At 38.7% G+C, this 16,591-nt stretch overlaps 1 protein-coding gene across 1 annotated transcript in view; it reads left to right on the top strand.

The window, feature by feature from the left end:
• STK3 (serine/threonine kinase 3) overlaps positions 1–16,591 on the top strand; it is a 252,825-nt gene that overhangs the window by 52,987 nt on the left and 183,247 nt on the right. Inside the window, exons 5-6 of the mRNA XM_045861098.1 lie at positions 12,094–12,258; positions 13,438–13,605. Coding sequence (XP_045717054.1) covers positions 12,094–12,258; positions 13,438–13,605 — 333 coding nt within the window. The remainder of the gene's footprint in view (positions 1–12,093; positions 12,259–13,437; positions 13,606–16,591) is intronic.

The following is a 16,591-nucleotide window of genomic DNA, read 5'->3' as shown; positions in this document are numbered from 1 at the left end:
TCCAGTGGCACATGCTTTACAGCATTGAAATCGATAGATCCTGAGACCTTGAAATATAGTGGGCCTATTTAACTCTGAAATTTCTCTAATGGAGCTCTGAAATATAGTGTACAGTACTGGAGGTAAATCAAAGAGTTAATAAAGGATTAGTGACTTCTTGGTTGGAAAGAGTAGAACTTTAAGTTGATAAAATTTGAAGTTTAGGTAACTGAAGAGGTCAGCATTGAAGTTAGTAAACACAGTTTTACAGACTGGTGATACCCCAAGTGCTTTAATCTTCACACCAGAAGTTGGGGGTGGAGAGAGGACAGAAAACCAGGGCATGTATGGCAGTCTCACCACCTCTCACACCTTCCGTAGTGGTGCAGTGCCGTGGCCCTAAACCATACTGCTCCCTCTCTTTCCCTCTCCTTCCCTCTCCTTGATTGCAAACCATTAATTTAGAAGGATTGGGGACATCACATGTGGTATCTTCTTTCTTTCAAAACTACAAGTCAGTATCATTATGTTCATTATTTATTGAGTGCTAACTGTATGCCAGGCTTGGTCCCAAGCATTGCAGAGACATCAGTGAACAAAACAAAGGTCCCTGCCCCTGTGGGCCCTTTTCTTAGTTCATTGCCATCCAATAGAAACATAAAAGGAATAGAAGCATAAAATAATATATACTATTATAAACATAATATATAATTTAAAATTTCCTAGTAACCACATTTAAAAATAATTAAATTCTTTGAAAATATGAATATATTCCTAATAACAGTATTTTATTACTATGAATTAGTTAAACATGAATACATTTTAAATTATATATAAATATTGAAAAGTATAATCAATATAATAATTATTAATGAGATTTCTTACATTTAGCTTTTTGTACTAAGCCTTGAACTTTGTTGCATATCTTACGTTTATAACGTATCTCAATTTGGGCTGGTCATGTTTCCATGCTTGGGAGCTAGTCAAAAGGACAGTGCAACTTGAGAGCACAGGGCTTGCTTTCTGTGCACCATCAAGTCAGACCATCTGATGGAAGGTGGAGAATACATTTTGAAAGTACCAGAATTTTCAAATAATTTAAACACCACATCCATGACCTCTTGTAAAGCCTTCTATGTGCTGACCCTTGCCAGTCTCTCATACTGCATCTAGAACTAGCATCCTCCCGAATCGCTAACCTTCAGTCTTCTTTCTTGAGTGCAAATGTGGGAGGCTTTTTATTGAATTACAGTGTTTTTATTTTTTGTTTCCTTTGCGTGGTATGTTCTGTTTCCTGATAGCTGGTCATTTAGACCTCAGCAAAAATGTCTTGGGTTTTTTCAATTTCTAGTCTAAAGAGTCTTTTTCAGTCATTCTCTATCAATAGTTTTTTATTTTATTGTACTCATAACAATTGTCACTGACACTGAAAAAAAATTTTAATGTTATTTATTTTCCAGTTACAGTTGACATATCTTATATTAATTTCAGGTATACAGCTCAGTGAGTAGACATTTATATACCTTGTGAAGTGATCACACTAATAAGTCTAATAAGTCCTTGGACGCTATATGTAGTTATTACAGTATTATTGACAATATTGCCTATGCATCGCCATCCCGGTGACTATTTTGTAACTACCAATTTGTGTTTCTTAATCTCTTCACCATGTTTGCCCAGCCCACCAACCCCCACCTTCTCTGGCAACCATCAGAATGTTTTCTGAATCATGGATCTCTTTCTGTTTTGTTAGTTTGTATATTTTGTTCTTTAGATTCTGCATATAAATGAGGTCATATGGTATTTGTCTTTCTCTGACTTACTTTACTTATCACAATACCCTCTAGGTCCATCCACATTGTTGTAAATGGTAAGATTTTGTTCCTTTTTTATGGCTGAGTAATATTTCATTGTATATATGTACCACATCTTCTTTATACATTCGTTTGTTGATGGGCACTCAGGTTGCTTCCATGTCTGGGTACTGTAAATTTGCTGCAGTGAACATATGGATGCATATATCTTTTTGAATTAGTGTTTGGGGTTTCTTTGAAAAAATACCCAGGAGTGGAACTACTGGGCTCTTCTTTGACTCTTGTTATAGCCTTTGTTTTACAGTCTATTTTGTTTGGTATAAGTATTGTTACCCCAGCCTTTTTTGTTATTGTTTCCATTTTCATAAAATAGCTTTTTCTACCCCTTTCACTCTGGGTGTCTTTTGATCTGAAGTGAGTCTCTTGTAGACAGCATTTTTATGGGTCTTGTTTTCTTACCCATTCAGCCAGCATTTAACCCATTTGCATTTACAGTAATTGTTGATAGATATGCATTTAATGCCATTTTACTCATATTTTTTATTTTTTGTTCTTAAAGAAGATCCTTTAACATTTCATGTAATACTGGTTTGGTAGTGATGAAGTCCTTTAGCGTTTTCTTGTCTGTGAAGCTCTTTATCTATCCTTGGATTCTAAGTGATAGCTTTGCTGGGTAGAGTTATCTTGCAGACCCTTGCTTTTCATCACTTTGAATATTTCCTGCCAGTCCCTTCTGGCCTGCAGTGTATTTGTGGAAAAACCAGGTGACAGTCTTATGGGAGCTCCTTTATAGGTAACTTTCTGTTACTACTTTTAGGATTGCATCTTTGTCTATAACCTTTGCCATTTTAATTATTGTGTGTCTTGGTGTGAGCCTCTATGAATTCATTTTGTTTGGGCCACTCAGTGCTTCCTGGATTTGTATGTCTGTTTCCTTCACCAAGTTGGGCAAGTTTTCAGTTCTTATTTTTTCAAATAGGTTTTCAATTCCTTGCTCTGTCTCTTCTGCTTTTGGTATGCTGGATGTTGTCCCAGTGGCCCCTTAAACTGTCCTCTTTTCTTGATTCTTTTCTCTTTTTGCTGTTCTGATTGGGTATTGCTGCTATGTTATCTTCCAAATCACTGATTCGGTCCTCTGCTTTATCTAGTCTACTGTTGATTTCCTCTAGAATATTCTTCATTTCAGTTATTGTAGTCTTAATTTCTGACTGGTTCTTTTTTGTGTTTTCTATCTCCCTTTTTATGTTACCTATATCTTCGTTGAAGTTCTCACTGAGTTGATGTGTTCTTCTACAAAGTCTGTTGAGTGTTCTTATAACCATTGTTTTGATCTCTGCATCTGATGGATTGCTTGTCTCCATTTTGTATAGTCCTTTTCCTGGAGTTTTGTCCTCTTGTTTCTTTGTTTTCTCATTTTGGCTGCCTCTCTGAGCATGTTTCTCTGTATTAGGTAGAGCTGCTACATCTCATGGTCTTGGTAGCCTTATGTAGTTGGTGTCCTGTGGGGCCCAGTGAGCAGCCTCCATGGTCACCCAAGTGGGGCACTCCATGTGTGCCCGCTGAGTGAGCTGTTTGTACCCTTCTGTTGTAGGTGAGCCTTGAATTGCTGTTGGCACGAAAATAGGAGGGATTGACTCCCAGGCCAGTTGGCTGCAAGGACCAGTGTCGGCTACAGTGGAAGAGCTACAGTGCAGGGGGACAACCCCATAGAGTAGAAGTTGCTTTAGATGGGCTCTAGTGCCCACTGAGTTTGATGTTTTTTAAAATTTATATTTTATTGATTATGCTATTATAATTTTCCCATGTTTTTCCTCTTTGATACCCCTCCACCAAGTACCCCATACCCCCTCAGGCAATTCCCATGTCCACGGGTCATGCATATAAATTCTTTGGCAACTTCATTTCTATACTGTACTTTTACATCCCCGTGTTTATTCTTAACAACCAAATACCCTCACCTCTGTCCATTACATCATACCCCCTCCCATCTGGCAGCCATCAAAACACTCTTTGTATCCATGATTCTGTCTGTTTTTGTTTGCTATGCTTTTTTAGACTCAGTTGTTGATTGCCATTTTATTGTTCATAATGTTGATCTTTTTCTTAAATAAATCCCCTTAATATTTCATATAATAATGGTTTTGTGGTCATGAACTCTTTTAGCTTTTTCTTGTTGGGGAAGCTCTTTATCTGTACTTTGATTCTAAATGATAGCTTTGCTGGATAGAGTAATTTGGCTGTAGGTCCTGGCTTTTCATCACTGAATATTTCTCTTTTTTTTTAAAGATTTTATTTATTCATTTTTATAGAGGGAAGGGAGGGAGAGAGAGAGAAATATCAATGTGCGGTTGCTGGGGGCCGTGGCCTGCAACCCAGGCATGTGCCCTGATTGGGAATCGAACCTGTGATGCTTTGGTTCACAGTCATCACTGAATATTTCTTGCCAGTCCCTCCTGGACTGCAAAGTTTCTTTTTAGAAATAAGCTGACAGTCTTATGGGAACTCCTCTGTTATAACTAACTGCTTATTTCTTGCTGCTTTTGAGATTCTCTCTTTATCTTTAACCTTTGACACTTTAATTATGACATGTTTTGGGGTTTGCCTCTTTAGTCCATCCTGTTTTGGACTCCGTAATTCCTGGACTTGTGTGTCTGTTTCCTTCACCAAATTAGAGAAGTTTTCTTTCCTTAGTTTTTCAAACAGATTTCCAGTTCCTTGCTCTTTCTCTCCTTCTTCTGGCACCCCTATGAGGAGAACGTTGGTACTTGAAGTTGACCCAGAGGTCCTTACACTTTCCTCATTTATTTATTTATTTATTGGATTTTTTTCCTCCTACTTGTTCTGATTGGTTGTTTTTTTCTTCCTTATGTTACAAATCATTGATTTGATTCTTGGTTTCATCCACTCTCCTGTTGTTTCCCAGTATATTGTTCCTCAGTTATGACTGGATCTTTTTGTGTTGTTGAGGTCCTCACTAAGTTCCTTGAATATCCTTCACCCTATGAGTGTATTGAACTCTGCATCTGATAGATTGCTTATCTCCATTTTGTTTAGTTCTTTTTCTGGAGTTTTTAGTTGTTCTTTCACATGGGTCATCTCTTTGTCTCTTCAGCCTCCCTGTGTTTGTTTCTATGTATTAGGTAGAGCTGCTATGACTCCTTGTCTTGGTAGCGTGGCCTAATGTAGTAGGTGTCCTGTAGGGTTCAGTGGCACAGCTTCTGCTCTTACCCAATCTGGGTATGGGTACTCGAGGTGAGCCCTTTGTTTGGGCTGAGTATACCCTGCTCTTGTAGTTGAGTCTTGATTGCTGTTGGCTAGTCAATGGAAAGGATTTACACAGACCAGTCAACTGTAAGGACTGGTTGTGACTATTGACCACCAACCTCCACCCACCATGGAGGATCAGCTGTGTAGGAGCCTACTCCACAGAGCAGGACCCTACTTCAGCAGGGCTCTGGAGCCCACTGAGTCTGCCTCTTGAGTGTGTTGCTTGTAGAGGTGGTTGGGTGGTGGTACTCCAATGTGGTCCATAGCTGATCACTGGATGCACAGGCTTTGGGGTTTCCCAAATGGTGCTGGTCAGTATCAGCCACTGCCTGTGTGTCTGGAACCACTTGGCATAAGCTGTAAAGCGATCTGAAGATGGCTGCTACTCATGTTGGGCTTGGAGGTGCCCAAGCAATGCCAGGCTGTGAACTGTGATAAGCTGTTGCTAATTCCAGGCCTGCAGCCACTTAACAAGAGGTATTGGGAGGCTCTTGGCTCCCTGAGCCTGGCTTTTGCTTTTTGAGAGGATTTAGAAAGATACGAAGCGTGAGCCAAGACAAGCTGTTCATATGGAAAAGCCACTGTTTACAGCTTGGGGAGTATCCATAAATACAGTGGGGCAGAGCCTCAGGGAATTACCAGGGTGAAACAAAGAGTGTGAGTCAGGTTCATAGAGGCTCAGATGTGGCACCTGCCCACTGGCCTTGTGTCTCTGTCAGGGGAGGGTTCAGAAAAGGAGCAGTGGCCTCTGCCTGTAGTTCTATTTGGGAGCAGGCTGTTCCCCAGCTCTTGCTCTGATGCCTGACACTTCAGTTCCTTCCCGGATGCTACTGGTGCCTATCAAGCTGTACCTTGGTGCTGAAGCTCTGAGGGAGTGAGTCTGAGTAAGTCTGTGTGTGGGCTTTTTAAGAGGAACTGCTTGAGACTCGAAAAGTTTCTTCCACTGACTCAATTCCTTCTGGTTTTTATAGCCAGAAGTTATGATGACTTACCTTCCTGGCGTTGGAACCTTGGGCTGGGGCACCTGGTGTGACGCTGGGACCCCTCACTCCCGAAATATACCTTCCTTTTTTATCTACCACATGTGGTGTGGGACCAGCCTGTTCTGCATCTCCAGGTTTCTGCCCATCCTAGCAGTTTGAATGGATGTGGTTTCTTTAATTCCATAGTTGTTGGACTTCCATTCAACTTGATTTCTGACTGTTCTAAGTGATGGTTGTTTTATAGTTTAGTTGTAATTTGGTGTGATTATGTGAGGAGACAAGCCTTGTTTACTTGTGCTTCTATCTTGACTGGAAGTCTGAGTTTGGCTCTTGAGTGTATTGCTGTTGGAGGTGGTTGGCTGGTGCTCCAGCATGGTCTAAAGTTGCCTGCTGGTTGTGCTGGCACTGGGGCCTCATGGGAGGTACAGGCCAAGGTCAGCTTCTGCCTCTGCCCTGCCCAGGGCCACCCAGCATGATCTATAAAGCAATCTTCAGATGGTTGCCACTTGTGCGGGTCTTGGAGGTACCTGGGAGAGGCCGTGGTTTGAACTGAGGCCAGCTACCACTAGTGCCAGGCTTGGGGGCGTTGTTTAGCCAGAGGTATGTGGCACTCTGAGGCCAGATGCTGCTTGTTTGGGGTTTGCGGACCTTTGAGAAATTTTAAGAATGTTGATGGCAGGATAAGCCAAGACAGGCTATTTGTATGAAAATGCCACTGGAAGTGTCTTGGATGGTGAAGCACGTTTGGTGGGTTGGGGTCTCTGGGAATCTCCAGGGCAGTGCTAACATTGTTAACCAGTTTGATGGGGACTCAACTGCTGGCTTAGTAGGAGGAGAGTTCAGCAAAGGGACAGTTGCCTCTGCTAACACCTCTGTCTGGGATAAAGCTGTCCCACCAGCCCTCATCTTGAACCCAGACAATTCAGTTCCTCCCATATGTCCCTGCTGCCTTCCCACATGGTGCTTCAGTGCTTGAACTCAGAGAATGTGTCCGAGAAAGTCCATGTGCCGGCCTTAGAAAGAGGCACGCCTGTGACTCTAGCAGTCCTCTCTCTCACTCAGCCATAATGTCTGCTGGCTTGCACAGCCAGTAGTTATGGGGACATCTCTTCCTGGCATTGGAACCCTGTGCTGGGGCCCTGGTGTGGGTCTGGGGCCTCTCACTCTACGGGACTTCTGCGGCTGAGGTATCTCTCTTGATTTTTAACCACCACATGTGAGTTTGGGACCAGCCTGATTGTGTCTCTGCCCCTTCTACCAGTCTCAATGTGGCTTCTTTTTATAACCTTAGTTGTAGGACTTCTGTGTTTATCTAGACTTCAGGTGGTTTCCAATGAAGGTTCTTAGTTTAGTTGTAATTTTGATGTGGCTGTGGGAGGATGCGAGTACCGTGTTCATGTACTCCAGCATCCTAACTGGAAGCTGACATTTTCTTGTATTTAACTCTTTTTCTATCAATTTTTTTGTCAAATTATCCCTTCCCCTATTGAATATAAGCTTCATGAGAACAAGGACATTCCCTTCTTCTTCTATTCACTGCTGTATCTCCAGCAACTGTCGTAATTCTTCAAATGTGCTTGGATGGGTAAGTGGCATTCTGGATCACTTATCTTGCAATAGAGTGGATTTATCAAGTAAGGCTCTTAGATTACCACTGAAGAGTATATAATTGAGAAATGGCTTAGAATAGTCTTAGGATCATTTAATTTGGAAAGGTTTAGGGAAAGTTGGTACTTCAGAGGCGAACAGAAGGAGGTTCAGGTTCTTTCTTTCTTTCTTTTTATGAAGAAATCAAATTTATCCAAACTAACCCATTATTTAAGATTACTCCATACAAATAGACATGTAGAATACATTCATGACATTATATATTGATGTCACATGCAAATATAAGCCATCTTACAATTTGCTCAGGTATTAAAACATGGTTAGGGCATTTAAAAAATTGAGGTAAAATTCACATAACATAAAATTAACCATTTAAAAGTGAACATTTCAGTAATATTAGTGTTTTCACCTTGTCATGTAGTCATCATCTCTATCTAGTTCCGGAATATTTTCATCACCCCATACCCTTTAAGCAGCGACTCCCAAGTTTTGCATTTCTGGTCATCACCACTCTGCTGTATTTTCTATGGACTTATCTATTCTGAGTATTTCTTGTAAATGGAATCATACAATACATGCCTTTTTATCTCTGGCTCCTTTCATTTGGCATAATGTTTTCGAGGTCCATCCACACTGAAGCACATGTCAGTACTTTTTTTTTTTTTGACTGAATAGTATTCCACCATATGTATATTTATCCATTCATTCATTGGTAGACATTTCAGTTATTTCAACCCTTTGGCCATTGTGAATAGTACTGCTATGAACATTCATGTAAATAGATTTGTTGTTATAGTTTTCGGTTCTTTTGAGTGTATACATAGGAATAGAATTGCTGGGTCATATGGTAATTCTTTGCTTAACTTTTTTTTAACATTTTAAGGAACTAAATATTGTTTTCCACAGTATTGTACCATTTTACATTCCCACCAGCAATGTATTAGAATTCTAATTTCTTCACATCGTTGCTAACCCAGTTGTTACTATTTTTTTTTTTTTAATTATAGCCATCCTAGTGGGTGTGAAGTGGTACCTTGCTGTAGTTTTGATTTGCATTTCTTAATGACAGATGATGCCAATTCCTTCTCATGTATGGCTATTTGTATATATTCTTTGGAGAAATGTCTATTCAAGTCCTTTGCCTATGTTTAAATTGGATTGTTTGGCTTTTTTGTTGTTGAGTTAGAATAGGTCCTTATATACTCTATAGGTCTTAGACCCTTATCAGCTATAATATTTTCAAACATTTTCTTTATTCTGTAGGTAGTCATTTCACTTTCTTAATAGTGTTCTTTAACACACAAAATTTTTTAATTTTGGGAGTTCCGACCAAGATGGAGATGTAGGTAGAAACGCTTTGCTTCCTTGCACAACAAAAAGAAGGGTAACAATCAATTTAAAAACAATAAAACAACCAAAAGTGCCAGAAAATCAAACTGCATGGAACTCTGACAGCCAAGGAGTTAAAGAAACATTCATCCAGACCAATAGGATGGGTGGAGGAAGGAAAGATGGGCAGCCCAGTGGAGAGGACATGCAGCAAGGTGGCAGACCTCAAGGGTGAGGCATGGCTGACCAAATGGGAAACTTAAGGCTCAAAGCTCACTGTAAAATATTGTGGGGGGTTGTGACGAGGGGAGAAACTCCCAGTCTCACAGGAGAGTTCATTTGAAAGTGGGGCTAGAGTAGAGTGAGGTGAGCAGTATTGTTCCCTCTATGACTCCTCCCCCACAGGCAGCTCCACAAGGCAGCAAAGAGGGTTGCCTTGCCTCTGCAAATAATTAAGGCTCCACCCCCTTACAACATAACAGGTGTGCCGAGACAAAGAAATATGGCTCAAATGAAAGAACAGATCAAAACTCCAGAAAAAGAGCTAAGTGACGAGGAGATAGACAACCATGTAGAGATCAAAACGCTGGTAATCAGGATGCTCACAGAACTGATTAAGCTTGTTTGCAAAATGAGGGAAAAAATGAAGCCTACCCAAAGTGAAATAAAGCAAAATATACAGGGAACCATCAGTGAAGGGAAGGTAGCCATCAGTGAAAGGAAAGTAACCAGGACCCAAAAGGGATTTTGAACAAAAGGAAGAAATAAACATCCAACTGGAACAGAATGAAGAAACAATTTTAAAAAATTGAGAGGCTTAGGAACCTATGGGACAATTTGAATCACTCTAACATCCGAATCATAGGGATACCATAAGGAGACTAGGAAGAGCAAGAAATGGAAAACTTATTTGAACAAATAATGAAGGAAAACTTCCCCAATCTGGCAAAGGAAATAGACTTCCAGGAAGTCCAGGAAGCTCAAAGAGACGCAAAGAAATTGGACCCAAAGAGGAACACACCAAACACATCATAATTAAGCTATCCAAGATTAAAGATAAGGAGAGAATCTTAAAAGCAGCAAGAGGAAAGCACCAAGAGGAAATGTCATATATAACATATCATATATGAATGTTAAAGGGACTCATCTGAGAAAAAGAAGATCAAAAACTATGAACAGTAAAATGACAACAAACTCACAACTATCAACAACTGAACCTGAAAACAAAAACAAAAACTAAGCAAACAACTGGAACAGGAAAAGAACCAGAGAAATGGAGATCACATAGAGGGTTCTCAGTGGAGGGGGGGAGGGGAAGAATGGGGATGGTGGTACAGCGAATAAGAAACATAATTGGTAGGCATAAAATAGATGGAAAGAGGTTAAGAATAACATAGGAAATGGAGAAGCCAAAGAACTTATATGTACAACCTGTGGATATGAAGTAAGGGGGTGGGGGGATGCTGGAGGGCAGATGGTGCAGGGTGGAGGGAGGATAAAGAGGAGAAAAAAATTAGGAAAACTGTAGTAGTATATAATCAATAAAATATACTTTAAGTTAAAAAAATTGGATAAAGTCCAATTTATCAATTTTCACACTTGTTTCTTGCACTTTTGTTGTCATAGCTAATCATCCATTGCCAAACTCAAGGTCATGAATATTTACCCTTATGTTTTATGTTAAGAATCTTATGGTTTTAACTCATATTATGTTGTTGATGCATTTTGAGTACATTTTTATATGTGGTATGAGATAGGGGTCCTACTTCATTTTTGTTTTGTTTTTTTTTCATGTCAAATTTCAGTTGTTCCCCAAGTTGACTCATTAAGACATGAACTTCTGTGGAGTTGGGGGCAGTGGAAGCTTCTTCCAGTAGTTATTTTCACATTGTACCTGGTCTTTATATTTTTACATTTTTAATTTCTGCAGTATCTTTTTATTTTCCCATTGTTGGGCATTTAAATTTTTTACTTCCTTGTTTTTCATAGAGAGCAGTGCCTTTTATCTTTGTATTTTTTCCCTCTTTCCTTAACTTATTTTTTAGGTTTTATTTTGTGGTTACGTTACAGTGAGAAGTTTTAATATTCCGAGACTTTGATATATCACTTGATGTATTTAAAACCTCAGAAGATGTTTTCAATAAAAATAGCTTTAACATCCCTGAGTGATGTTGTGGCTCAGTGGATTGAATGCAGGCCCTTGAACCAAAGGATCTCCAGTTCGATTCCCAGTCAGGGCACATGCCTGGGTTGCAGGCCATGTCCCCAGTAGGGTATGAATGAGAGGCAACCACACATTGTTGTTATTCTCTCTCTCTCTCCCCCCTTCCCCTCTCTCTAAAAATAAATAAATAAAATATAAAAATATTAGCTTTAACAGGTTGTACTTGAACCAGATTTGTCAAGAGAGGCTATATAGCATAGTGGTTAAAGCATAGATTATGATCATATGAGGAGTCACATCTTGGCTTACACGATTTGTGAAAAGAAGGACGTTACTGAACTTCTTTGCAGTAACTTCTGATGTTTTTTTTTCCTTTCATTCTCCTAGTCTTTCTATGATATTTTCATTTTTTGGTTCTCATTATTAGGGTCAGAAATTCATGGTGTGGGTGGGTGAGGAATGACCTGGCTGGGAGCAGGAGAGTGCTATTGGTGCTTCATGCACCAAGTCTCTGGGCAGTCCACCCTTTCTCCTTGCCTTTGTTGTATGTAAAACTCTTGATTTTGATTTTTATCGAGAATGGGAGGCACCACAGGGAAGTGTCTGAAATTACTTTTTCGGGACAGATAACTGTGATATTGCTACCTCCTTGCTAGAAGATGTGGAAAATGATAATTTCTTAGGGCTCTGTTGTTTCTTACGATATGTCATGTGCTTTAGGAATGATGTTTATAGAAGAAATTTAATGATGAAAATTTTTTCATTAACAAAGTTTAAATGGCAATATGGATGTGGGCAATACATATGGAGGGAAAGAGGTTTTCAGTTTTTACCTTAGAGCCTCTTCCTAGAGATTTGATGTTTGTTAAAAGTGCTTGTTATCATGCTCTCTTGTAAGAGTTTATCTAATATAATATGTCTATCAAGTTTTAAAAATATTTCTTTTCAGTTAATAGAAGATGAAATTGCAACTATTCTTAAATCTACTTTGAAAGGACTAGAATATTTACACTTTATGAGAAAAATCCACAGAGATATAAAAGCTGGAAATATTCTTCTCAATACAGAAGGGCATGCAAAATTGGCAGATTTTGGTGTGGCTGGTCAATTAACAGTAAGTATAATACTTTGGAAATACTTTTGGCTTATATGTTCAGGTTTCATTGTGACTAAACTTTAATAACTTTTGGGGGGGGGTATAAGGAAACTGTACGAGGTCTGTCTGGAAAAACTCCAGCCATTGTTATTATAACAAGAATGGTTTGCATGACATCGATGTAACGTGGCAGCCAGGGAGAGTAGACAGGAATGCACACGTGTGAACAATGACAACTTCACTGTACTAGTCATTGGGGTATAGACCGTTGAGAGATCATGTGTACTCTGTGGCTGTGGCATGCTAAATGACTGAGTAGAGCAACAAATCTGCATCAGATTTGCATTAAGCTTGAACATTCCTCCATGGAAACCATGTGGATGATCCAGAAGGCCACAGCTATGGGCAACTGGCGATTGGCAGCTTCATCACAACAATGTGCCCACTCATCATGTCTTGTGCACAGCTTTTTGGCAAAACATCAAATTTCTGAGGTGACTCAGACCCCTACAGTGCAGATTTGGCACCCTGCAACTTCTGGCTTTTCGCAAAACTAAAATCACCTTTGAAAGGGAAGAGATTTCAGACCATTGATGAGATTCAGGAAAATACAACGAGACAACTGATGGCAATTGAGAGAACTGTGAGAGGTCCCAAGGTGCCTGCTTTGATGGGGACTGAGGCATCATTGTCCTGTGTTCAGTATTTCTTGTATCTTCTTCAATAAATGCCTCTGTTTTTCATATTACATGGCTGGATACCTTCTGGACAGACCTTGTATAACTTCATTGTTCTTGGGTAGGAGGAGCCATAATTTGAGTATTATGTATTGCTTTTATTTACAATTTAAGAGACATTGAGTGAATATGAAAATGTATATCATCATTAAAATGCTTAAATGTTTGAAAAGGAAAGCTACATTCACTTTGTGTAGCTTTCATTGTTATAATACTGTCTTTACTGACTGTCTTTCATGACGATAGTGGAAGTAAGTTACTTGGGGACTCTTGATTATTTTAGAATTCAGAATTCCTAAACATGTCATACCATAACTAGTTGAAATTTTAGGAAAATAGCCAATTTCATTTGTAACATGTAGAAGTTGAGAGTTTCACATAATAGTTTTCAAAATATGCTGGCAAACAGATTCCTTAGTGTTTTTGTACTATTATTTATGTCAGTGTAATGCTTTTGCAGGACACAATGGCAAAACGCAACACTGTGATAGGAACTCCATTTTGGATGGCTCCTGAGGTAATTCAAGAAATAGGCTACAACTGTGTGGCTGACATCTGGTCCCTGGGCATTACTTCTATAGAGATGGCGGAAGGAAAACCTCCTTATGCTGATATTCATCCAATGAGGGTAAGAAAATGATGCTTTCCTAAAAATATCAGTGTTATAAGTGTTGCAGTGTTGTAATGTCAGTGTAAGTAAATATGAAGTAAGTTAAATAAGTTCATTTGAGTTTAGGTTCTGTGCAAAAATAGTAAAATTATCTGTCAAAGATTGGTGACTGGTAACTCTTTTCCCACCCTGCCCCCATCCTTAATTGTGAGCAAAGAAGTGAAGGCTATGTTTCTCTCTACAAACAGTGTTTTCCTCCCCAAAAGATATACCTGTAAAAACTTCCCTTGCTTTTCAATAGAAGAAAGGGTTTGTAAGTTCACTACATTCTTTAATTCATTGTTTTCTCAATGGGGCAGTAGAGGCGTTGGAAGAAAACAGTTCTTTTCTACTCACCCTGCAAATTCTGCCTTTCTGTGTTTTTGTTTCTTCCCTTTTTCTTCTCTTATCTGAGGCTGTTTTAAAAATATTAATATATTATATCTAATACTGCTATGAACTTGTAAGCAAATTAATCTTCTTTAGTTAGTGCTTAGTGAGAAAATGTAATGCCTTAAATTTTTTTTATTGTTGACACTATTACAGATCCACTATTTTCTCCCCTTTTTCCCCCTTCACCCAGGCCTCACCACCTCTCCCCCCTTCCCCACCCGCCAGCCCATCTTTCACCACATTATTATCTGTGTCCATAGGCTGTGCATATATGCACATATATGTTCTTTTGGTAATCTCTTCCTGTCCCCCACTCCCCCCTCCCCTCTGAGATCTGTCAGTCTGTTCCATGTATTCATGCCTTTGGTTTTATTTTGGTGGAGAATGTACTGTGTTCTTTTTTCTGAACATTGTTATATGCTCTGTAAACTCGTTTTCCAGGATAATTTTTGAATTTAAAGTACTATATATCTTGCATATTTAAGTCTAATGGTCTGTGCTATGGGGTTTGTGATGATACAGTTTTTATGTTTATTAGTATGTGAATCTCAGTTCATTATAGATATGTATATTTATCTTTGTAAACTTGTTGCCCTCTAGTGGCTGTAGTCACCTCAAGAAGAAGGGATATAGGGAAAAAGGAGAAGAAAAAGAGAGGAGTATGTGTGCACATGTGTGTAAAGAAAAGATGGTGTCAGTGTGACTGGAGATATTTGCGTCTAGTCTAGTTGGGAGAGAAAATAATGCAGTATTTTAGAATATCTGAAGAAGAATATATTGGAATTATTTCTGGTGTTACAATGTTGTTATGGATTGAGTTTCAGTAATAAAGATAACAGTGTACTCTACCTAAAATCTTAAAAAATCTGCTTGCCACTTGAAAGAGAATTCATTGAGTAATGAATTCACAGTTGTATATAATATGTATTATTTTTCTTGTGCATATGAATTTTTTGCCCAAGTGAAAATAAAAATAACATGAATTATGTGTTTGAAAATAACATGAAAAATATATACAAGGTCAGCATAAAATCAGCAACACAAATTCTCATTTCTTATTAGATGATCTTATCTCATTAGTTATCTTTGGTACTTTTGGTTAGATTGCTTTTTGGGTAATACACCTCAAGCTAGGTGTATTTGAGTTTGACCTAGAGAGGTAAACTTCATTATCCAAGGCAACCTAGCTAAGTGCCAGAGCTGGGATTTAACCCAGTACTTATATTATTACTGTCTGCTTCCACCTTGTCTAAATCTTATTTTTCCATTCAAATAGTTTCTCTAGCAGATAGCAAAGAATTATATGTGGCCCCTACCTTCCAGGGCCTTAAAATATCACTTGACCACCCTTTGAGTATACCCATTCCCCAGGCCCACTTGAGACCCATGCTTGCTTAGGCCAGAAAGAGTTAGGGACAAGAGGAAGTGCATCAAGCTTGGATTATTTTGAATGGAATTGCTCTGGCCTAAATAGTCATGAGTTAATACAGTGCTTTGTTACTGAGTAAGCTTTTTGAAAAACATGTGTTTTGAGCGTTATAGCCTAAGGGTTCTAAAGAACTTAAGATGGTACTAAATTAGAAAATGAAAGTAATTATAATAAATTGGAACTTGGCAGTTAATTGAGAATGGGTCTTTTGAAAGCGTTAAGGGTGAAGTCATTTGTTTTACATGCTTTTAGTTTACTGTCGTATCAAAAATTGGTACTTCAGTCATTGCTGAGAGATAATAAGAGGTTTTTCAAGTATAGATATTCAAGGAGGAATTTCCTAATAAAAAGAGCTGTTAAAAACATTGTATTTGTTTGATGGCACGGGATGAACTGAATTTGTTTTGATATAACTCTCTTTCTTTAAATGAGAAACTTGTAGTGTATACAAACCGAACCTGTACTTTTGTGGGTAGTAAGACTTATCTGTGTAGTAAAGGACACCAATGAAATTCACATTAAAACATGTAAAGCTTTCTAAATAGAAGAATGAAATGTGCTTGTAAATTTAGATCCAGCTGTTAGATTAAAATTAATTAGTAATGGCAAATGCAAGTAAATCTGCTCAAAGTGTTAAGTGAAACAAATTTTATTAAAACTCAAGTTTAGCCCTGGCTGGCGTAGCTCAGTGGATTGAGCGTGGGCTGCGAACCAAAGTGTCGCAAATTCGATTCCCAGTCAGGGCTCATGCCTGGGTTGCAGGCCACGGCCCCCAGCAACCTCACATTGATGTTTCTCTCTCTTTCTCTCTCTCTCCCCCTCCCTCCCCTCCCTCTCTAAAAATAAATAAATAAAATCTTAAAAAAATAAACAAAACTCAAGTTTATTTTAAACAGTTAAATATGAAATTACTGAATTAATTTTGTTAAATAAATAAAATATTAAAACAATTTAATTTTGAATTCAGTTAACCACATAGTTCTGTGGAGAGCAGTCTTCTCAGCCCTGTAGGAAATATAATTATACAAAAATCAGGAAATGAGTGAAGGATCACTTTTCTGGATATCGATCACTGTTACCCTCCACCAAACCCACACACTTTTTTTAGACATCGCTAAGACCCTAATGATTATTAACACAGCT

Source organism: Phyllostomus hastatus, unplaced genomic scaffold (genome assembly GCF_019186645.2).
Source record: "Phyllostomus hastatus isolate PE091 unplaced genomic scaffold, TTU_PhHast_1.1 phas_scaffold_21, whole genome shotgun sequence".
NCBI lineage: Eukaryota > Metazoa > Chordata > Mammalia > Chiroptera > Phyllostomidae > Phyllostomus > Phyllostomus hastatus.
This window is presented reverse-complemented; position numbering and strand designations above follow the sequence as displayed.